General features: G+C 40.2%; 1 protein-coding gene across 1 annotated transcript; it reads left to right on the plus strand.

The window, feature by feature from the left end:
• Positions 1 to 350: 350 nt before the first annotated feature.
• calcrla (calcitonin receptor-like a) lies at positions 351 to 24,479 on the plus strand. The gene is made up of 13 exons (XM_026376900.1): positions 351 to 556; positions 15,449 to 15,557; positions 16,044 to 16,188; positions 16,418 to 16,528; positions 17,275 to 17,387; positions 18,109 to 18,200; positions 18,299 to 18,425; positions 18,655 to 18,808; positions 18,980 to 19,040; positions 19,661 to 19,727; positions 20,875 to 21,093; positions 21,636 to 21,677; positions 22,161 to 24,479. Exons 2-13 carry the CDS (start codon positions 15,483 to 15,485, stop codon positions 22,380 to 22,382), a joined length of 1,428 nt encoding a protein of 475 aa, XP_026232685.1. The 5' UTR covers positions 351 to 556; positions 15,449 to 15,482; the 3' UTR covers positions 22,383 to 24,479.
• Positions 24,480 to 24,686: the final 207 nt, after the last annotated feature.

The following is a 24,686-nucleotide window of genomic DNA, read 5'->3' on the forward strand; positions in this document are numbered from 1 at the left end:
TTCCTGGTTGTGTGAGAATTGTAAAAAGTAAATTAAAAAGGCCAAGGTAATGACTAGATCTGAATCCCATCATGCTGGACACCTTTAGGAGGAGCTAGAGAAGGACTGGGAGGAAATCACACCATTAGTAGAATGCTGCAATTTAATGTTTTCTGTTTGTTTTTCAGAGTTAATTGTAATATGCAAATTAGATTTGCTTGAGCTGCAAGACACTGCTGCTTAGGGAAAGAAATGTGCCTACATCCACATTTGAACGACACAAAACGTGGGATTTAAAAGTCTGAGTGTGGGAGTTGAGCGTGGCAAACCATCCTGCACTGAGTGAAACTGGCCACGGCTCCCAGGTCCTCAGCTGTAGGCTACGGTGTGATGTAACAGGAAGTAGTGGGTTGCCTTCCAACGTCAACCTGACAGCCGCCTCAGCTGCGCTCACTGAACGCCGGAGATCGGCTGCGTTTAGTGCTCTCGCCGAAGCCCACCACAGAAGACACTTTGGGGATTGCCTCAAGAGTTGATTCCACCTCAGAGCCGGTGCCTCTGCTTGGATCGTTCTCTGGTAGGACGCGCTGACATGAAATTGTGCTGAGTTGCTTGCAGGCTGTCTGGTCAAATAGCGCTGCAGAACTGTCGAATAGAAGCCGAGCGGCTTCTCACGGGGCATCTCGTTGATCGTTGCGTGTTTATCGAGGTCAGTTCAACTGTGTCTGCGTGGATTGCAAAGCCGAGGAATGTGCATTAATGCAATATGCTGTTCAACACGAGCATCCACAGCAGTCACTCTGCATTACGCCTCTGTTATGAGCTGCAGTGTGAAAAACGTGGATATCATTTTGGCCACGATCAGACCATCCAAGCGCGTCGTGCTATAGGTGAGCCATGCATATATTTAATGCATGGTTCACATGAGCTATTCAGGCTCACCTTTCTCCACACTGTCCGTCTTATCCATAGGATGTGTGAGATCGATGCGATCGACTCATGTACCGCCGGTTACTCTGCCTATAGTAAATTCATGCTTGTGGAAATGCGTAAAAGCCGCTCAAAGGGGGAGGTGAAACTATGCTGGATCTGTTAGGTTGACGAGGTTGGTATAGCTACCAAAGCGTCGACTGTGTGCGGCTGACTCAGACATGGTTGCCATCCATCCGTGGATTACTACCATCCCTTCCATAGATTAGTATATGAAGACATGGACTGTCCTCGGGCTTTTCACTCTGATTGGACTGGAAAGCAACAGTGACTGTGCTCCATTCAGCACCGAGCCTTTGATGTAAGCCATGGTCACTGGTTGCTAAATTATCTTTATGGTTACATAAGAAGCTGATTTGGACATCCTGGAAGTTTGTGGGCTGGACAGTAAAAAAAAAAAAAAAAGGGGATGGTAGTGATGAATGATGATGATGCGTAAGAGGAGGATGTGATGACGATATTTACCACGGGCACAGCATAGAAAGACGCACTGTAGGGAGGAGGCAGAGCAGAGGTAACTTTCAAGACAAAGCATATTTGTTTTCCATAGCAGAGTTTCTGGACATTCTCCCTCTGTCAACACGTCAAATCTGATATAGTTCTGCTGCAGGCTGCTCTGCAGATTTCTCCTGGGCTTTGCATTAGTGGAGGATTCCCAATTACTGTATAATGCACTGTGGCTCCTAAGAGGATGGCAAATTATAACTGGAAGAATGAAACTGATTGTATAAAAGAGTGAAGTCACCGGGTTTTATGTGCTGGTTTTCTTTGCTGTTGTGCCTTTGCATTTAAAAAAATGCTTTGTGTTTGAAAAGATTTTCAATTTCCTTCACATGGTTAATATTGGTTAGACGAAGGCAGCAGAAGAAGGTGGACAGGTTTTTGTAACACAGCCCTCGTCAGCTGTCGTCTATAATAATGCTTAAGTACACCCCGGTCTCACTCCAACTCTTTATCAAATAACTTCTTCCAACTACAGAGCTGCTCTTTGCGACTGTCTGCTTCTCCATTTGTCCTCCAGCTTCGCATCACCCACGTGTTGCTGCAGAAAATTGAATCTGTGACTGTAATCCCTCATGTTCATGTTGTACCTGATGCACATCAAGCTGAGCCAAAATCTCTCCTTGAATGAGCAAATCCAGCAAAAAGCACATCACAGTCCATCAAGTAAGGCTTTGGAAGCGATTTATATCCGACGCGTGTGCTACACATCATGTCTTTTGAAAATTCAGTGGAAATACACATAAAGTAATTATGAAGAACGGGTCACCTTCTGTGTTTGGAAGTGCGTGTGGGACTTCTTGCTGTTGCTTTTGTTGTTATCTAGACCCCTCCATAAGAGTTGAGTGGAAATGGTTCATGTTTGCATTTAACTATGTTGTTTTGAAAGATTGAGTAGTAGAAGCTAGGTTATGGATAGAAGTGAGCATTTGTGAGCAGCAGTATAGTTTCATGCCTACAAACAGTACAACAGATGCAGTAATTGCTCTGAGGATGCTGATGGAGAAAGTACAGGGATGGGCAAAGGAAGTTGTACTGTGTCTTCGTAGATCTAGAGAAAGTGTCTGACAGGGTGCCGAGAGAGGAGCTGTGGTATTGCATGAGGAAGTCTGGAGAGGCAGAGGAGTGTGTTAGAGTAGTGCAGGACATGTGAGAACTGCGAGACAGTGGTGAGGTGAGCTGTGGATGTGACAGAGGAGTTCAAAGTGGAGGTGGGTCTGCATCAAGAATGGGCTCTGAGGCCCTTCTTGTTTGCTCTGGTGATGGACAGGCTGACAGATGAGGTTAGACAGGAATCTCCATGGAGTATGATGTTCGCAGATGACACTGTGATCTGCAGGGACCAGGGAGCAGGTGGTAGGAGGAGGTAGAGCTAGAGAGGTGGAGGTGTACTCTGAAAAGCAGAGGAATGAAGACACAGCAAGACAGAATACCCGTGTGTGACTGGGAGGGAACCAAGTGGACAAGTGAGATTAAAGGAAGCAGAGGCAAAGAAGGCGCAGGGCTTAAGGTACTTAGGGTCAATGGTTCAGAGCAACGGAGAGTAGGAAAAGCGGTGAAGAGGTGTGGGCAAGCAGGATGGAACGGGTGGAGAATAGTGTCAGACGTGTTGTGTGATAAATGAGTATCAGCGAGAGTGAAAGGAAAGGTGTTCAAGTGATGATGAGACAGACCTGCGATGCTGTACGGCGTAGAGACAGTGGCACTGAAGAAAAGACACGAGGCAGAAGTGGAGGCAGCAGAGCTTAAGTATGGCTGTAACCAACTGCTGTCACCACCTAACAAATGAAAAAATACCTGCTCTCTGTTCTTCTTAATCTTGTTTCATGCTTTTTCGTGGCTTAGGATGTTGTGAGTATTAAGACTTGTGTGTTGTAACTTGTCGCTCTGCAATCACTCCACCAACCTGCAAGTTGGTGGCGGGACCTCCACGGCACCGCAACGAACTTCTTCACCTTTATGTTTTAGTTATATAAATTATAGAGAAGTGGCCTGTGTGACCACTTCTCTGCCACCATGTGAACTGACCGATCAGAGTTAATGCAGTCAGCATCGCCGCAGCGCGTAGGTACATTTCCTGGAAGGTGCACATCAGGCTACAGCGTGGACTACAGCTGAACTCTGGAGTGCATTTTTGCATGAAACGACAGCTGTGCATTTTAGCCCGATTTACTACAGTTGAAATTTGATCTAACGTGTTTAACAAAAAGCAGCAGCTGTAGTGATCAAGAGCTACTGTGACATACATGTCGGTATATGGACGTCAGTACTGTAGACCAGCTTCAAAATCCTGACCCCTTTCTTTAGTTGTCAAACTAGTGAGAAGAAAACAGCCAACACACATTCAGAAATCTCTCATGTGAAATAACCACGAACTAACTAATGTTGGCAGATTGTTTTGTGTTCATCGACCCCCCCGCTGCCCTTTGTAAGACATTGATTGAGAAAATATGTTTTTAGGGCCTTTCAGGGAGAGCACTGTTTACTTCTTCATCTGAACATCTGCCATTTGTTGCGTATGTCAGTATGATGTGAGCGATTTAACTAACGGTGCTCTTCCTGAGGATTAGCAAGAAAATCTGGAAATATAAACATAATTTTGTGTGGCAGAAATATTTATTTTCTGCTTTCAAATCTTGGTAATTATCTTGTGCCCACGTTTGATGATGCTCTTCCTCAAGGACAGATGTTAAGTAAGCTTGGTATAGCTGGGTTTTCACCTCACTGTCCATGCAGGATAGAGACAGACGGTGACAGTGAGTGACAGTGACCGTGTTAAAGCTGCCAGTTGGCAGCACTGTCAAATGAATCTGTGAGGCCTTTCTTGCTCTGACATCTTCCAACTGCCCCGAGCCTATGCTAAATACATAAGCTGATTGTGCTGTGGGAATGTCATGCAATCCATCACATTCAACCTCCGAACTATCTATGCTGAGTGTTTAATGCCTGAGTCCAGAAAACAGCTATTAAATGCTGGTGAGATAAAGGTCTGGACAGCATAGCTAAATGTCTCCACGGTGGAACTGTTCCTAAAGCAATGGCATTTAAACGGTTGCACCCCTGGAATCTTACTCACATTGTAAGTGACATTACCATTCTCTCTGCTACTATTCGCTCTGTGGTACACAAGGGTTGAATTTAGGATTACGTCTTTGCAGTAAAGCACCAAGGGATTCATTTCCTTTCTAACTTCAGGGCTGTTGTCCTAGCATTTGTAGCATTTGCATGTTGCCATGTTCATGATGCTTGTGTGAAGGAGCCATATTCCTACAAACACTGGCAAGTGCAAAGACCACCAGATTCACAGTCACAAGGGTAATGCTGAAACTTAACCCCTCGTAAATCATCACTGGTCACTGGGCTTCTGCACCGTTTATCCTGTTGATTTATCTTCTGTGTTGCATGTGCTGTTGTGGATACTGTTATGCTCACACGTGTATGTATAAAAGGTTGTGATGGCCAATTTCATGTTCTATCAGCATCTGTTCTTGTCCTTCAGGTGCATTCACTGTATAATTGACCCAAGTATAGATTATGACATCCTGCCTGATCTCCCACTGGCTGAAGTTATTGTATTACACAAAAGCACAGTGATGTATATGCACCAGTTTCAAAATGCTCTCTCCAGATTCTGGATTCAGTTTCAGAGATGTGAAACCTTTTGAAGTAATTTTTCCACTCATGCATTATGGAGGGTCGATTTTTCCTTTTCAGGTTTCAGTTTCAGTACAGTGAGCCTGACGAGGCCTGCGGTGGGCTAATCGTCACAAGCAGCACCTATAGAGCTTTGTCTCTGTGCTCGGTTGCCAATGTGAGCAGCAGTGCTTTGTGGATAATAGAGCAAAGTGGAAAGAGCCTGTGTGGTTTCTAAGGGTGTCATCTAAACAAACCTTCTTAATTTACTATGTGGGAGGGGGCTTCTGGCATACAGAGTAGAGGAAATGGTCTCTGGGAAGCTCTGTATGTCCATTCGTCTTCCAAAGGTGAACCTGCAGTAATGTGTAGCTGTGTCTTACGATGAGTATTGAACCACAATTATTTTGCAGTCTAAGGTCTTTCAAACTCCTATAACACAAAATTACCATATTTTGTTCAATGGTTTGACAGAGCAGTGCAGTGATGATTCTTTTTTACAGTAAGTGCAGAGATTTGTGGTCTTGAAGAGGTCACATTTCAGTCAGTGCACACAATTTGGACCCCCTCTTCCACCCTGCATTTTCTGCTGCTGTGAGCAAGTGTGTGCAGAAGGCATCTCTGTGGGATTTCCAATTAGCTAACTTACTCTACTGTGAAAATGTGACTATTATTATTGTCAAATTCAGTCTGCCATTAGCTGTGCCTAAACCCTCTCCATGTTATCGTAGATAATTGGAATCCAAGATTTATAAAAGGCCCAAATTGCTTAGGTCTTTTTTTGGAAAACACAGCATTAGTATTGTCAATATTAATAGTAATTATTATCGCATCTTACAGTGTCACCTGGATGAACTCAAACTAAAAAAAAAAACAAACCTATAAAGTTTTCATTTTGATAAACGCTGATCTTGTTCCTCAACACCACTAATGCAACTCTTTTTCTAATTATTCCCCTGCTAGACTTGGACCATTAGGCCTACTGTTTTATACTCCTCTTTCTTTTTAACAATTCATCAGGCATAATGGCCATTTCTCTTAACCACCTTCAATCCTACCTACAAACATCTTCTTACAGTCACCTTTGTTCTATTGGCTACTGCTGCATGAGTGGCTCTCGTTCAAAGCAACACAAAAACTCCACAGTAATAATCAATTGATCATTCAATTGATCATTTAATTTTCAAGCAAAATATCACAAATATTAGTTTATTTTAATTTTTCCCCCATTCATACAGTATATGACAGTCAATCTGTTTTAGAAGTGTGAAACAAGCTTATTGAAAACATCACCAGCACCACCTCGAAGGTATTTTGCTACGTGTTTACGTCCTACAGACCAACACATTAGTGAAGCAAGAATGAACAGAATTACTCATTAAAATACTAAGTTGCAGCCTCAACTAATTGTTGCTTTGGTGAAATAAGTTGTTATTGTTGCTGATTAGAGAAATATTACAAATATCCAATAACTTTGGTTGCTTGCACAATGTTTTTGTTACACAAAACCAGGGGCATTGACAGCAACTTAAGCCAGTTAGCAGTGACGTGAATTAGTCCAGGGCCCATTGGACTCCAGCCCGAGGGATATTTCTGTCATGGCACTATCAGGAACCACTCACACCAGTCCTAGAAGACCCTGTGTCCTCTGTTGACGTAGTAAGACTCCAACCAGACACTAAACATTTAAATGAAAATGTGTATTTCAGTGATTTATTATCTCTGTTGAACTAAACTAACTGAATAATGAAATAATGCATCAGTGATATCCCCTTTCTATTATAGTACTTTACTGATGTTGCATGTATGTGTTTTTGGGGGGAAATTTCTCTTTTACTTACACAGTCTGTAAGTGGTAAGTGTAATATAGAGCTTTAGAAATATGTGGATGGCTACAATGATGCTGAGCATAGGGAGGATTGGTGCTCAACCAGTTTGTGGAGAGATCCCAGTAGAAATCATTCCAGGTTCATAATGTACACAGCCAGATTAAACAAGCATGCTTAAAACAAAAAACAGATAATTTAGCTGAAGCATCGTTTGATGAAATACAGAGATGTGAACAACAATTTCCATGTCTCCCAATAAAATCAAAGGGAACATGTGAACACCCATTTAAACTCTCTGGGCAGTTTTTGGCCTGAAAATCCTCTTCTATGCCAGTTCAGTGACTGCTAATCGCTGCAGAAAACACAGTTGTGAAACAAAACTCTTTGAAATGCAACAGTCAGCCAGTTAGGATGCAGAAATATCACACAGGAAGTAGGAAAAAATACTAAGCTTAAGTGCTTGTGTCAGCTGTCAGACAGTCAGGGCACTTAAAGCACATGACAAAGAAAACCTAGTGACCTGTGAAAATGGAGCTCCATGTAGTGGAAAAAATTGGTGGAATTAAGCACTCTTTCCCACCAGAGTGTCCTGTATGCACTGTACTGTGAGTACTCAGCGCAGGCTCAGCAGGTTGGGCTATTTAAAACCCAGCCTAGAAGTCCTATAGCTACATCAAAACATTTACATTAACACTGAGGGGAATTACTAGCAGCTATGTATGTGCAATGCACTATGGAAGCCTGGTTTATTTTTAACCAGTGTATTTTTATCTAGGTATTTGTGCTATTTTTTCCTTTGCGTAGACTAGAGGCTCTGAAAGGGGGATCCTTTGGTAAGACTAGTGATGTGAACCTCCTTTAAAAGTAAGGCATTTCACTGTGGTGTTAGAGATTTTTTTGTCATTAAAATGGATGTGATTTCAGATTCCATGGAGAAATGACACTCCAATGGCATGGCTGTTATTACATAGCAGCAAGTTCACCAGTGTTTGGTATCGTCTCTTTAAAAAAGTGCCTGATAGATTGATACCACACGTCTGAACAGTTAATATGCAGCTACAGCCAGTTAGATAATCCAAGCACTACAAGTGGAAACAGGGAGCACAGCCAGCCTGGCTCTGTTCAGAAGTACATTAACAAAATCCACCAACCAGCACTACAACTAGCACTAGTGTCTTCCAACAGCAAATTGTGTTTGCTAATAGACGTTTATTCATGTGAAAGGATCACCGATCATTAGAAATACATTAGAATTTATGGAAAACTTCTTTCTAAAACAAATTTTAGTGTAAAATCTGAATCCTAGATGCAGCTGTCAGGTAGTTGTTCCAAAGTACAGTCTGAAATGTAGTGGGTAGAAACATCAATTAGCCCCAAATGGAACATACTTGAGTAAATTACAGTCGTTATGTTGCATTTCATTACTGGAGACCGCAGTGTTCCCTGTTTCCAACCAAACTAAAATTGTCTTATGGCTAAAAAGGTGAAAAGAGCACATGGAAAAAATACTGGATATTCACTTTTAATTGGGCTTTCCCTGGGTTTCTTTTGATTTGTATTTGTGAACATTACTCAGAGTTGATTTAAAACTATCTTTACACAGTAACGTTTTTTTTCTTCTCTTCAGTGAGCTACGACTGATGCCCGCTGTTCCTTTTTGATGCTGCTGCTGTGTTTGACAGCTTTTCAGACTGCTCCCCAGGCTTCATTAAATAAGATTTGGATTTTTTTCATTATTTATTTTTGTTACTCATGTACCAACTGAAGAGCTCAGGCATTGAATGTTTGGCATTGTTGGCACTTTGTGCTTCATGCTATTCACAAAACTCATATCAAACTGTCAAACCTTTTTAAAGACAATTCACGTGTTACTGTTTCATTAGTGCAGCATCATGATATTTTCTGCTTATTTTGTGTACTATATGCTGTGGTAATTGAAATGTGAAACCACATCTACTTGGAAACTTATTACTTGTGTTCAGCTAGTGTACTAGTTAGAGTGTGCTATTCCCTACTGTGATGGCTCTTTGGGTATTCTAAACCTTTTCAAACCACATTTATTTTTTATGCATTGTTGCCCTAATTGCTGCCAGACTTGTCAGGAACACTGCATGGACTACTCTTTTAATGTAAAAAAAGGCCATAGTATGTTTAATTGGCTGATATAATTCAGTGAAATGCAAGATACTGCATAACAGATAGAAACATATTCAGGTTCATTTCCATCCAGTTGATAGTTGACATGGTGATAATCAAATAGCTGTGTGTCATGTGAATGGTGTCCCTGGTCGTAATGAATGCACATATAATTATTACTTTATCTACAGAGAATATTTTAGCTGTTTTAAGCATAATGTTTTTATTTTCTGGGTTATAAACTCAGCTCCCATCAACAGCAGGAATCTGTGTTGGCCAGTTCCTCAGGAGACCACAGCAGAAACAGAACATCAAAGTCCAAAGAATGCTGATTTTGCTTTGTGTTTGCTGGGTTTGAAAATTAGCAGGTTAATATGTTGTCAGTGTGGTGTTTCAGCCTGTTGTACCTCCGACAAGTGGAAAAAAAATAATTATTGCAGCTTAAATTTTAAAGCCAGGGAAATCTACACTGATGCAAAGGTAATTAAGTACACATCATAACTGACAATAGACATTATTATTAGATGGATGCCCAAGCCAAGACAAAATGCTGTAGTAGTGATAATCCACCTTTCTGCCAGACAGAACATTAATATTGGTTGTTATTAAATCCCAGGCTGCATTGAGTGCCTCTATTTCCTCTAAGTGATTAAGGTTAGGCAAAGACTGCCAGACAGCAGTAATGTTGAAATGTAAAGCCTTCATTAGCGGTTGGTGTTTGAAGGAACAAGAAATCCACAGGATGCACCACATGTCCATCCACCACCCCATTTTCCACACACCTACTTTCTACCTTGTTGTAGAAGGGCACACTATGTTCTGAATAACATGTACAACAGAATTTTTCACCGTAGCTGTGCCCTCTGTTACTTGGCTCTGACTGGTTGTAGCTCTAGCACCTGACATAATTTATAGTTACAATATTCAGGACTAGTATGAGTCCCAGTTGTAATTTCCTTGTGAGCTGCATTGGTGTTAGAATGTAGTCGTTTCTTCTCTTCAGCACCATACTTGTAAGTAGATCCATGTGCTTGCCCTGAGAACATTGGCATGATGGCAACGAGGGCGTGAACGCAATGACATGAATACTTAGGCATCTGTTGTCTGCGGCTAGACTGGTGGAACACAACTGTTCCATGTTAATGCAAAGAATATTGCGTGCATCAGTCAGGGCGGCTGAGAGTTTAGTAGGTCTTTTCATGCAACAAAGATGACTCCTCCTTCACATCTGTGTGGGATTGTTATTGTTTTCACTGACATCTGGTGATGCCCTTGGCAACATGCAGGTTTGCATGAGGTCTGTGTTCATGTCCCGTGTTTGGTAACATCACTTATTGAGATGTTGAAGTCTAATTCTAACATTTTTATAGTAATATGGGAAATGTGACTGCTGTATCTAGACTCATTTATTGAGAGGGGAAGCTTTCACAAGGCTTAAAAGGTGCTAGTTTTGAAAAGCTTCTTCTTTGATTGATCCTTTTTCTATCAACTCCGTTCAACCATCAGTTAAACACAACCACAGAGAGATTAAGGATTATTTTCTACTACTTGCATTGCTGCGTTGTTAAAAGCAAACATTGGTATGCACTAACAATTCCGCTGGATGCAGGGTATCATGTTGCTCATTAGTTTGGAGTGATACAGCTCCAACACCTGCACTCTGCAAGCTGTTTTCTAACGAACATGTTTGATGTTAGCGTAACATGAGCCAGCTAATAAAGACGCAGGCCTTGGCCACAGGTTGCAGATGCTGCACGCGAAGTGAAACTGGGCTTGTCAGCGTCTAAGGAAACGAGACACAATAGAGCATATTGACAAAAGAGTCAACTGGTCTGGTGTTAGAACAAGCACATTTGAACAGTGTGCTCATCAGAGGTTAGACAGTCTTATGATTACGTTGACAAATTTCACAAAGCAAGACATAAAAATAAACAAAGGGTTAGGGTATGATAATATAACATATGAAATCCACATGTTGAAAAATTGTAAGTGGGAGCATATTGAGAGGCTGTCAGCACCATCACATTTTATCCAGTTGATGACTTTTTTTTTTTACTTTTTTATGTACTAACTCTTTAAAGCCATTACACATATGTCCAATCTTTCCGTAATTTTATGTTTTAAAGGTGTATGCTGTCCGTCATACTTGGCCTCGGTTAGATGAAGACCTCCATCACAAATGCATGCTCCAGCTGAGCTTGCCAGGGTATCAATCCCCTTCTAATCATTCACCAGCTGTAGACTTAAGGTGCTGGACCCTTTCCCAGCTACTGAACAACACATTTCACAGTGGAAAAACTCGTCTGTAAAGGTCTCTGGCGCTGGTGACATTAATTCTCTGTGTTGGGCTCTATGCTAAAGCTTAATTTGATTGATTAGCAAGCTCATTGTTGTGAAACCATTACAACCCTGAACAATTGTTGTATAAAAACTTCCATATTACAGAATTTGACCACACAGACAGCTGAGTTTTACTACATGAAAAATATGTTTTACTACAGTATGTGCTCTTTTCAGGCTCTTGTCAGAGGTAGCTACACATGAACTAACTAAAATATAAATGTTATAAGCTATATTTATTTACTGTACTCACACAAATCTGGGTGTGCTATTTCCTGTGCTAAGTAGTGTCTTGTCTATTGTTTATATAGCAATCATGAGATACTTCAATGTACAGTGTACCCTAGTGACCAGTCTGATAAAAGTCAAGCAAACATCGCTGTGCAACAGGACAGTATTTATTTTATTTTTTCCTCACCAGATACTCCCTGATAGAGCAGAGAACATTCTGTATCTCAGCTTTTACTCAAAATGCACATTTGAGTAATTCCAGAGAGCAAAAGCTGGACATAGTTGATAAATTGATTGTTGTCAAAGCCCATATCCTGCTATAGAATAGAAAATAGACAGTAATTGCGTTTAGGCCCTCCCCAGAGCCTATAGACATCTAAATGCCACTGAGCAGAACCTGGAGTCTCACATCCTGTGAAGGCAAAAGGATGTTTACATGACAGCACATCTCACTAGGGACAGTTGATAAGGCCAGGCTGATTCATGAGAAGACAACAACTGTTGTGCCTTGGTTGTTTTTCCAGGTATGTTTCTACATGCTGATGGATGTAATAGGTGACGTCAGCTCCTGTGCAAAGTGTACATGACTAACCACTTCTGTGAAACACTCACAAGTACTAGAGATAATAGCGGTCCACCCACAGTTTGCACTGGTCTTTGGTTGGATTAAGTTAACCCAAGCAGATCAATAATCAGATGTTTGCCTCTGTGAAGGTTGCAGTCCCATTTTGCAAATTAATAAAATTTTTTATAAAAATAAATGTTGCAGTGGTGGAACGTACTGGAGTGCTGGAGTGCATGACATAAAGAGGTCGTTCTAATGTTTTGACCAACTCATTTATGTAAATAGAGAACAGTTCAATCATTTGTGGAAACCATCCATTATTTAAAAAGATACTGTTGTTCTAACATAAATAACATATTTATGGCAGAAACTAAATGCATTGCTAAAATTTCCCAAGGTTTTTTCCTCTCCACCTTTATGATTTGTTAAATGGGATTGTATGAGCACTAAAAGCAAAGAAAATAGAATCAGAAACAAATGTGCTCCAGCTTCATGCAATATTGAAGCAGCTTTTGGGAGAGCATTGTTTAACATCTGTTCTCTGTTGATATCTGACAAGATGTTTCCTCAGTATTGGTCTGCTAATGTATGAAAAACAGCCCTTGCCAAAGAACAACAGGGGAGCTTGGCGTAGAATAGCATCTAGTGTGTATGTGTGTGCAGGTGCATTTTTGCGTGTTTGCATGCATGTGTGACAGAGCAGCTGATCATTTCCTGGCTGTTTCTAATTTGCACATCACCATAATGTTTTACAATCCCTTTTTCAGTAAGCCCCTCCCCTCCCCAGTGTATTGCTCCTTTAACTCCAAACAGACCTGTGGAGGCGCTGGTCCAGTCACTCTGGTGAGAGAGACTTCTAAGAACCAGTAGAGTCAAATACATCAGATGTCCCCTGCTTAGAACAGCTGCATTATTTGAATAATTTGTTGCAGTAAAAGTCATCAAAGCCACACCGCGTGTGTGAAAAGGTTCCAAATGAGATGGTCAAATATCTGTTGCAATAACATTTTCCAAGTTTGCATTTGTCATTGGAGGATAGGATTACATCACAAGTGTACAGTAGAGGTCCTCTCATCCTGGGTATTATTAAAGTTTGGATACAATAATCACGATACACCAGGACAGATACTAGACATTTACCACACATGGCGGTGCCTGCAGTGTAAACAGGAAAAACTTTACTCATAACGTTTGTCTGTTTTCCATCCAAAGCCGTAAGTGTGCACTTCCATCACATCACAAACATACAGTAAACTGATTAGCAAAGTGTTGTTCACTCTATTCATAAAACAGTCAATAACCCACAGTGGCAGTGTGGGTTGTCTTGTGTTGGTGTTTTTATCCTCACCTCCTTCCGTGCAAAACAGTCCAGCTCTTGCCAGTTCTCTCTCAGTGCTGAAGGGGAGGTTTCCTTCTTGGGATATTGAAGGTTTTCCACACATAACCTTTCGATTCATGCAGTTCATGAAAAAAACAAAAAACAACCCAGTTCTTCATCTTGGTCTCCTTATAAAGTCTGATTTATGCTGCTGTTACTCTGATTTGCTCTCTAACTTCCTGCACCCTACTTGGGTTTCCATGACCCCCCCTTGAAGACTTGTCCATAATAAAAATAATTTGCAGCACAAAAACAAAGGATTAAAATGTTTCACTGTAATCACCGCCACGGATGATTGGACCAAGCTGTTAAAAAATGACCAGTAGCCACTCTGTGTCATGTGGTGTATACATTTGTTAAATGACACATTATTGTGAGTCTTAATACACATCTAGAGAAAATTAAAAAACATCTAAAAAAATAAACATATAGTCAAAGGCCCTCCATTTTGTACTGTAAGTCCCTGCCTTTCAAATGCACTCGCCCATTTCCGATTGTTAAGTTGTTCCATTACACCAAATTTAATTAGGCTGTGGCAAATACAAGTGGTGATCTAGTTCCTTTCGGGTATGAAGGACTTTATTCAATTTCACTTCTGAATGAGGTGTAATTCAATCCTGTTTGCCACGTACCTCCATTTACATCATCGTGGGTGCTGCCTTGCCACAATATCCTAGCCCAGTGGGAGTCACGAGGGGCGTCTTGGCTCTATTATACGTTTATGGCAGGAAAAAAGTTACAAGACACAGAATGCAGAAAGGGAGCCTTCATATTGTTAACAAATACTGACAAAAAAAAAAAAAAGATAAAATGCTTGACCTTAAGCGTCACATAGAATCTGATAGAGAAACATCAGGCAGCAGCCAGGCTTAAAGTGTCTAAAGCTATCCAAGCATTTGTACACCCACTGCTTTGCAAAGCAGATTTGTACAACCTGAGGGATATGTTTCCATTTCAATTTAGTCTCATCTGCTATGCAGCAGCCATGACGTGAAATCCCAGTGGCCTGCAGCTTTGCCACTTGCAACTTACTGGGATCCTGCTTTCACGAGATGCCAGCATCACCTTTAAAGATGAAATGATCTGCGTATGAGTGCAGCAGCGAGAGCACGGACTTTCTCAGCTACATGACTTTTGTCAGGGAATTTTCTTAAATCCCTGTGGTTTAGCTGGGCTCATTCCGTATGCTTATTTTGTCAGCTGTGTTGCTCTTTGATCAGCATGCCAGAGCACTAGCATTGTTAGTACAGTACATTTAACCTCAAATTGACTTCACATGCACAGACAGTGATGCCGTCGCTATGATCGAATCAGACTAGACCCAAATGCTCACTACTCTGGAGCAGTCTGGTAAAAGCTAGGAGATAAAATCATACAGTTTGTTGTGTTTAATGATTCTAATTGTTTGCTTTCTGAACGCGTTGCTCTCTGATGTTCCCATTAGGATGATTTTGAAGTTGTTTGACTTTTATGACTAGAATCTGGATTTGAGAAAGACAAGTTAACAAATGGAGCCAGAGTCAGGTTATGTCATAGTTTAGTCAGTGTTTACTACTAGAACGCAGAAAGGGCATTCCTGCCCACATCCCTTTCTACAATTTAATCTGAATTAGTCACTTCCTTCCATTTTTTGTAGATGGTCAGATGTACTTGCAGTATCTACTATACTGCATGTACTCAATCATTCAATTCATGCTTCTTTCTTTCTTTAGATTAAATCCAAAGATCAAGCACACTGAAACACATTAAGTAAAATTAAAGACACTGGGGAAAACAATCCAGCAGCAATGGATAAAGATCGGAACAGCTGAGAGGTTCTCTTAATCAAATATTTCTGCTGTAATAACAGTTTATACCTCATTCCAGATCTGCAGCCAATAAATCATCAACCTGTGTTGACATGGCCAGACGGAAGATAAACAGCATCGGGCGGAGTTGGACAGTGGCTCTCATACTGCTGTTTAATCTGACAAAGGTAGGACATCCTGCAGATGCTAAAGCCTGAACATGAACTCCACATACAATATGTGTATATACACTACCAGTCCAAAAAAAAATTTTATTGTGCTGTTAGTCAGTTTTAGAAATGCTGAAAAATCATTAGGTTAGGTTAGAAGTGTAATAAAAAGCTAGACACATCTGTTTGGCAATGTTTCTGTAAAGAGTCATGTTTTCCACGGAGCCCAAATGGATTTACTTGAAGCTTGTGTACATCACTGTGGAGTCAACATACACAGCCAAGGGAATTTTTAAGTCTAGTCTCAAGAGTAAGATTTGGAAAACTAAAAGTAAAGGGAAATATTTGCCTTGGGACTGATTAGCAAACAGTAAACATTCATTTAAAAGTAAATTCACAATTAGTTCAATCAAGCACAGGCAGCAAACATGACTTTGTATTTTCTTCAGCTAAAGCAGAGACGCTATGAAGCATTCCACATTGTTGATTTGATTTGATTTGCAGATTTTTGTGAGGGCAAGCCTGGAGGTCAATGAAACCCAGACGACCAGTGTGTACCACGAGTTGGGACTAACCAGGAACACGATAGTTACGGCGCAGTTTGAGTGCTATCAGAAGATAATGAAGGACAATACCGAAAGCAGACCAGGTATCTGTATCTGTGCTCTTCTATGTTTAACTGTATCTGTGAAGCTGCTCATTGTGGGCTCAGTGTATTCAGTTGTCAGTCGGAGTCGTGTCTTGTCCAAATACCAGAGAGGTCATTATCAGTCTATTTTGAATGAATACATAAAAACCTTTATAATGTTAATGTCTTGAAACACTTACCAGTGTGTTGTGTCATTGCTTGACGGTCCCCCCACTCTCTGTGGTTTTAGAGCCCATGTGTAATCGTACCTGGGATGGCTGGCTGTGTTGGGACGACACCAGGCCAGGAGTTATCTCAGAACAGCATTGCCCAGACTATTTCCAGGATTTTGATCCTTCAGGTGAGATCTGTGGTTTATAGTAGCCAAACACACTTGGTCCATTTCAAATACATTGATCCTGAATTTGAATCCCAAATATCAGTCAGTCCCTCACTTGTAGTTTGTAATGGAGACTTTCAAGCCCAAACTTTTACAGTACCGTGAGCTTTTATTGCATAGGCTTAGTGCTCCTTGTGAGTGCTTCCTGTAACTTTGATTTAAATGTCCAGATGATGAAAATCTCATTCAAAGTAAAACACCTGAAAGAGCATGTATTATTAAGTATTATTATGTTGTATTAAGAGAAAAACTAACCAGCTGCAACTAATGGACATGAAGTTTTATGAAGCTTTATGAGTAGAGACAGACGGGTGTATTTCTGCTGTATCTTTTAAAAAGTAATTGACTGACAGTAGTTACAGTATTTTTCTTTGTGTGCACTAGTGTAAATGCACAAATGTGTTTATTACGAAAGTTACATTTTAACTTCATGGTGTAAAGGAAGTTGCTTTTTTCAAACAGCCCAGTTGTGTGTGAAAGAGGAGCTTCTTCTTGATTCTCTTTCTTTATTGATTTGATATTCTCCCACCTGCTTTGCTACAAATAATACCATAAAATATTATTTAAACTTCAGCCTGCATGGTTGAAATATTCTCTAGAATTTGTGGTTTAAATGGAAAGTGGTTTTCAGTGTAGAATTTCAAAGCTGTGTGTGTTTGGAACGTGTTGTGCCTCACGCCCACTCTATGTGTCATCTTTACCCACAGAGATTGTTACAAAGATTTGCACTGACGATGGTCAGTGGTTCCAGCATCCTGAGAGCAACCGGACATGGACCAACTACACCCGCTGTAATGAACACACCAAAGAAGGAAGAGTGGTTGGTCACTTTCTAACATGATATACTATATAGCACAGTATAAGATATAAAGAGATGCGTCATTGCATTAGCACTGACCTTTTAATAAATGTCTGGGCAGTTGCTATAATGCAGGGATGATAGGGGCAGTAAAAGGTCACAAATGTGCAAATTACATGCAACACTGTGTGTCAGTAGACATTAGTTCCTTATATATTTAACCAAAATGTACAACTGGACACAAATGTCAAGCTATTGTTGGCTGAAATGTAATAAAATGTTTCAATGGTTGACTTTAAAAAAAGGCAGTTATTCCTGGAGATGGTGCTAGACAAGAAAATATGATGGCTTCATTAACGCAAAGAGACAAAATAAAAATAGTCATTATAATTATCCGAATCAAATGGAAATCTCACCATTGCAGCATACACTTATATTCCAACCTTCCATTAGCCAACCTGACATCTCCATCCAATCATCCATTTCCTTTTCATATTAACAAGTTAATTTATAATAACAATTGACTTGACTGACATATTTACTGTAAACGAATTGATTTTGATTTAGCATACAGGAAAAGGATATGAGTTATCCTCGGGGGGGGGGGGGGGGGGGGGGTATTTATGGAAACATTTAGCTGCATGGAAACATCCTGGTGACACGGATTGTCTATTGTCTCACAGCATGGTTAGTCATAAGGAGAATCCAGATATTTTATTTGTGTCTTTTCTTTTCCTTCCAGACTGCGATGAATCATTTCTACTTAGCCCTTATTGGACACGGGCTTTCACTGACCTCCCTCATCATCTCTCTCGGAATATTCTTCCATTTCAAGTGAGCCCATTTACAACACCTCTTATAGACAGGTCTTTCTCGTCCCTCACATAAATTGATAGCATGCTGGTTGCAATATCATGTTTCTCTTTTCGCAGGAGTTTAAGTTGCCAAAGGATCACCCTTCACAAAAACCTCTTCTTTTCTTATGTGCTGAACTCTGTGATCACCATCATTTTGTTGACGGCTGTGGCAAACAACCAGGAGCTGTTGCAGAGGAATCCAGTGAGTTTATGTGTGATTATTAATATTATATTGCTTTTACAATCATACTTCTCTGCAAAATCAATTGGAGCGATTTCCTTTTCCTCGGTAGTTTCAGTATTTAAGTATTTGTTTTCCTCTAGAAACTGTTCTCTAACTACATTATTTTATTCACACAAACTCGAAAGTGATGCGCCAGGAAAAAGAAAAGCCACCATACACATTTCTTATGCATGTTTCTCTTTTTCAGACAAGTTGCAAAGTGTCCCAGTTCATACATCTGTACCTGTTTGGCTGTAATTACTTCTGGATGCTGTGTGAGGGAATTTACTTGCACACTCTCATCGTGGTGGCTGTGTTTGCTGAGAAGCAGCATCTGATGTGGTACTATCTTCTTGGCTGGGGTATGTAGCACATAGCTGTATGTTCCGTATTTGTATTATCTGTTAAAGGACATTAATACAAGGCAACACAGCAGTTAAAACAACAAAATGAATGAGAAACTACCACAGACACATAATATTTCCAGACTCCTCGATCTTATGTCTAATGTGTCTGATTAATTCTTTTTTCAGGCTTTCCTCTGCTTCCAGCTTCCATTCACGCTATTGCGAGAAGTTACTACTACAACGACAAGTAAGCACTTCACTACACAATCTATTGGATTGAATTGTACAGTTTCTACCAAATCTAATCTAATGTCTATTTGGTGAACTTGAGTGCTAACTCACCAGCCTGTTAATATAGCACTTTAACCTTTCTATTCTCTCTGCTGTTTCACACACTTTCCTCTAGTATTTAGTTCAAATTACAGCCCATTTTGATCTATAAACATTGTGTATATGTCCAGGCACTGCTGACTGCCACCCAGTGTGCTGTCTGTATAAAAAGCCTTTCCTGCATGATGTCTGTTTACACCACCAATGCACACGTTCATAAACACAGAGAATGGGAATTTTTTTCATAATTCCAAATCAAAATAAAACATATGTTTTAAAATGTAGGACGGCTGTAATCAGGCAAAGGTTAGATTTATATTTCCTTTAAATAAAAAAAAAAAAAAAAAACATTGTCTGAACTCATCTGTGTTTTATTTGCATGTTGCACACAGGGCTGATAGCATCTCCCAAGCTGTTGCATTAATCATGCAAATGATTAATCAGAAAACCCACTGATCTGCTTCATGGGTCAGCTGACATGTGATACATTGATGCTGTTGGGTAAACGTCTCTCTTTTATCCCCCTCTCCCCTGTAGCTGTTGGATTAGCTCCAAAACATCCCTACTCTACATCATCCATGGTCCCATCTGTGCTGCTCTTGTGGTAAGAAAGTTTCGTTTTTTTTTCCCCAAAAACAATCAATTTTAGCAAAGTAAATCATGATAATGTTGCTTTACTAAAATAAACCAGATGATTTGTTCCATATTTCACTTGCCACTCTGTTCTTATTGCGCAACGAGCAACAATAAGCTGCTTTTGTCTTCTTGTGAGTGCACACAGTGGGGGGTATGTAAGCAGGACACGGTCTCATAACATGCATAACTGTGCATCAGATTCTCTGACGATCCATCCGCTGGTCTCCAGGCCCCGTGTTGCATTCTAGGAATTCACCCAATCAGCATAGTCATACGTGCTTCAGAGAAAAATGGCCCCATAAGACTCTGTTAAGCAACTTTTATAATAGTTTGTCCAGGTTTCAAGTTCAGGTCTTGATGTACTGTGGTTTTGCTCATCATGTTTTTTAAACCTGCTTACAGTATAGAATGCAGTTTAGTAACCGTATAATGTGGCAGTTAACTTTAGGGTTTACTTAAATTTGAAAGAACAGGAATCAGATGCATACAAATCCTCAAATGTTGAGGATATAGACTATGAGAACAAATAGAGCTTTCATTGAGACTGTCAGGCATAATAATCTAGTAGCATTCTGTTCAGTATATCTTTATTTATTTTGGCTTCTGCTGTTCAGTGGTACATACACTGCCCGTCCAAAATAAATCCAGGTGGTGATTTTTTTTTAACTAAGTAAATAGGTAAGAGACTCCCACTGGATAATTACTGCATGGATGATTATTTTTTTAGTTGGTAACAAGTTATTTAACCCTAACTGATGCAGTGAGTAGCTTCTCATTTCTTAAACAACCATGTTAGAAGACACATCCTGTAGTGATGGAAAATATATTTAATCATCAATACAAGATCATGGCGAATGATCATGATCAAATGAATGCAACTCTGGATGAGAATAAATGTTGTGACATTGCAGATGCCAGGGCCAATAAGTGTCGTAATCAAAGCCAAAGGTGGTCCAACATAATATTACAGTGTGTGTGACTTTTTCTTTTGTGACGGGCAGTGTATGTTTAACATATTAATAAAGTGAATTTATGTAACTCTTAAACAGACCAGCAGCAGCTAATAGCCATGACATTATGTTGTTATGACGTCCTCTCTGTTGCTCTTGATCTAGGTCAATTTGTTCTTTCTACTGAACATTGTCCGAGTGCTCATCACCAAACTGAAGGTGACCCATCAAGCAGAGTCGAGCCTATACCTGAAGGCAGTGAGAGCCACCCTTATCCTGGTCCCCCTTCTGGGAATTCAGTATGTCCTGCTCCCCTACAAGCCATCGGGACGGGCTTCCTCTGAAATATACGACTACATCATGCACATACTAATGCATTACCAGGTGAGACGACAGTCAGACTATCTGAATCAAGAAGTGCTTCAGTTGTAGTTGTGTGACTGGTAACTGTTTCCAGTGTTCCTGCTCACTGTTTGCAGCCTCCTGTTGTCTTAACACGTACTGTATATTGTACGTCATGAAACTCAACAACATCTTTGAACTTTTTAATAGGCCTGGACACATGCCTTATGATTTTCATCGCTTTTAGTAAAAAGCATCCCCATGAGCCTCAGACAAGACTTTGTTTATGTTATAGCTCAGGGAAGAACAGCAGGAAGGAAGGCATAAATTATTTGAGCTGAAACGGGCTGAAATCAGATGTTGGCGAGGTGTTATCTGATAATCCTGTGCTGTCCTGCCATTGGCAGTGGATGCTGAGTGTCTTGAGCAACAAGCTGGATCAGCTACATTTATTTATTTGACCTCTAAGTTTCTCAACTGCACGGCAAGATATCATCTACAAACAACTGACTGTTCATGTTTAAGACCAATTACTAAGGCTTATGTGATTCCCTTTTTACGTGTTTCATTTGTCTCCCTTCCAGGGTCTGCTGGTGGCCACCATCTTCTGCTTTTTCAATGGAGAAGTAAGCTGGGATATGCCCTTTATTAATTTTTATTTTTTGCATGCACACATACACAAAGCTATCCACACCTCCACTGTGTGACCAGGCATATTCAGGGCCACTTCCTCTGCTTTACCCTTAGAGCAGGGTAACGGCGGTCATGTCAGGTCAGGGCATTGCTTCAGACTATTAATTGCTGTTGGCAAGTAGCCGCAACTGTGCACTGATTGCAATTAATTATGCAAGGGACTGACAAATACAGAAGCTTTACTGCCATATTTTTTGTTTCCAAAATGTACATAGAACATTTTAGAATGAACCTGCCTTCAATAAATGCTCAAAATTGGAAATAACTTTTGTATTTATTTTTTATTTGGAAAAAGCAAAGCTAGAAGTTTTCCTCTACTTGTACTTGTTATTCTCACCACATTCTCAGTAAAAGTTTTATGTCAACATAAGATTCCTAACCAGTCCCAGCATCTGAAATGTGGTTTCTTTTGTTAGGTTCAAGCTGTTCTGAGGAGGCACTGGAACCAGTATCAAACCCAGTTTGGCAGCAGCATTGGAAACCACTCAGATGCCTTGCGCTCAGCCTCCTACACAGCGTCCTCCATCACCGAGGTGCAAGGCTGCTACAGCATCGACAGCCACACGGAACACATGAATGGGAAGGGCTGCCACGACGCCGACGTCTCCATCTTAAAATCAGACAGTCCCTTCGCCTGATGGCAAACACTATCTGCACCGTCCCACCTGTAAAAACTGCAGCATGTTTGGAGCTCCATGGCAAAAAGGACAACTCTCCTCCTACTGCAGAAACGAGGGAGGAAGTACACAGACTGTCCCCCGTCTCGAGCCAATTTCCACCTCCCCGTCACAGCAACACAGACTCAGTACTGTGAGTGAGCTCGATACAACGATTGCTGCGCTGTTTTCGTCTACAATCTGCAACTGAAGTTCTTCAACTGGACTAAGATGCATTCTGATAATCACAATATTGTTACGATCTTTCTGTCTGGCGAAATTCTTTTGAAATGGATGAATATTAACTGTTTGACTACCAGTCGGGGTCATGTTGTGCACAAAAAAGCCTTTGGTTACACTGTAAATTCTTTTGACATGAGTAGTGCCAAAACAGTGAGAAATCCAGCTTGCCTCATTTTTTTTTTAACAAAATCTGAGAAGAGACAGGTGTATAATAATATATGAAAGTTATATTAGTGTTTATCTTTCACAATTTAATTTATCTACCAGTTTTACTGTAGGGACTACAGTGCATACCACACAGTATTTATTAATCTGACATGCTACTTCTCAAAATCACTGTTAAATACCAATATGACTTCTAAGCATTTGCGGTTTGTTTCTGTGTGTGTGCAGTTAATGCAAATGATATAGAATCGAACCATTTCATTGAGATTTCATGAGCGTGTTTAAGTGATCCTTACTGCCATGTGCATCCCGGTAAGTTGGAACATGATTCGTGACACATAGATATCACCAAGAAGCCATCGTGAAGTCGCATGTACTCCAATATTTGCTCATTATACTTGAATGTAACAGTTCCGTTTTAAAGACCTGCCTCTGTTGAACACCATTGCATCACATTCCCTTTCACTTCGGTCTTTAGCCTTATTATTCTCAGAGCACTTAATCCAACTGAGACATGATCATGACTGGCTGTTCAGACTGAAAGCAGCGCTGTGTTAAAATTATGTTTGTTTGATTTAGGAAATCCATGTTGAATTATACTTCACCTCCGCGAATAGATTTTTTTTTTTTTCATATCGATTTTAGTACAATATGCCAGTGAAAGAATTATGTAATAATTGTTGTTCAAGCCTCAGTATGAATCACTTCCTTTCTAGTGCAACTAAACAGTTAGAAATGGGGAACTAGCCTGCAGTTCTCTTATAACAATGTTAAAATCAAGTCAAAGCAAAAATATTCAGTCAAATCATGTCATTCACTTAATTCAGGCTCTTCACAGACGCAGTTTATTGCTTCAGTTTTTTCTAGGTAAAACACAAGCCACTTTGTTTGGATAACTAAGACTGCCCAAGAGGGATTCATGTTAGCTTTGGCTGTAGAAAACTCCTTGTATACTTAGTGCCTGATGTTTCAAGAGCAGCATGGAGACAGCTAATAAATAGGACTGCATAAACTGTATTAATCTCCGAAGGGAAATTTAGGAAATTCATTCTGTTCATTTTTTTAATCTGATTGAAATTTGCGTGGGTTTGGGTAGAAGTCATGGATGGAAACCCTTATTTTACTTATTGAGCAAATACATATATGTCGTACTACCCGGAAAATTAGACGATTTGTTGTCCTCTGCTTTGGAAACCCATGCAGCAATGCAGTGACCTCATTCAAGTGAATGAGGGAGTTGCATTCTTTGCTAATCAGTCTGAACACAGCCTTATTGAGAAGTATGTGTGATGACATGATCATGTCTCACAACAAGCTGTGCTAAAACATAATGCAAAAAACTTTCTCTGTATAGCATTTAACTTAAGCAGGCTGCATGCAGACCTGGTCCGTAGGTATTGTACGTTTTTACAGTTACGCTGTCAGTTCAGTCATTCAAAATCCCAAAACCATCACTGTTTTGTTTTTTGTTTTGTTTTTTTACATTTTAAGAATATGTGTTACACATTGTCCACAGTGCTGGGAACATGAGTACCTATGACCTGATGTAAATACTATTGTAAATCTTGCATTTCTGAAAACAAGACAAGTTGAAAGTGTGAGTGTGTGTATGTGTACATACAAGTGGCAAGAAAAAGTATGTGAACCTTTTGGAATGTCATGGTTTTCTGCATTCATTTGTCATCATCTTCATCTAAGTCAAGAGTTCTAACAAATGTAATGTGCCTAAAATAATGACAAAAACAATTTGGATTTTTCATGTTTCTTTATTGAGAACAACCATAAGAGCCTCAGAGAGATAGTTGAAACAGTATCTGAACCCTTAAAATTAATAACTGGTTGACCCCCCCCCCCCCCACTGCTGGGTTTACATACTTT

Source organism: Anabas testudineus, chromosome 21, assembly GCF_900324465.2.
Source record: "Anabas testudineus chromosome 21, fAnaTes1.2, whole genome shotgun sequence".
In the NCBI taxonomy this organism is placed as follows: domain Eukaryota; kingdom Metazoa; phylum Chordata; class Actinopteri; order Anabantiformes; family Anabantidae; genus Anabas; species Anabas testudineus.

Excerpts from the sequence above, each read along its gene's own strand:
- calcrla (XM_026376900.1), top strand. The coding sequence starts at position 15,483 with ATGGCCAGACGGAAGATAAACAGCATCGGGCGGAGTTGGACAGTGGCT. Across the intron at positions 18,426-18,654 it reads AGCTGTTGCAGAGGAATCCA|ACAAGTTGCAAAGTGTCCCA; the intron begins GTGAGTTTATGT and ends TCTCTTTTTCAG. Across the intron at positions 21,678-22,160 it reads TCTGCTTTTTCAATGGAGAA|GTTCAAGCTGTTCTGAGGAG; the intron begins GTAAGCTGGGAT and ends TTCTTTTGTTAG.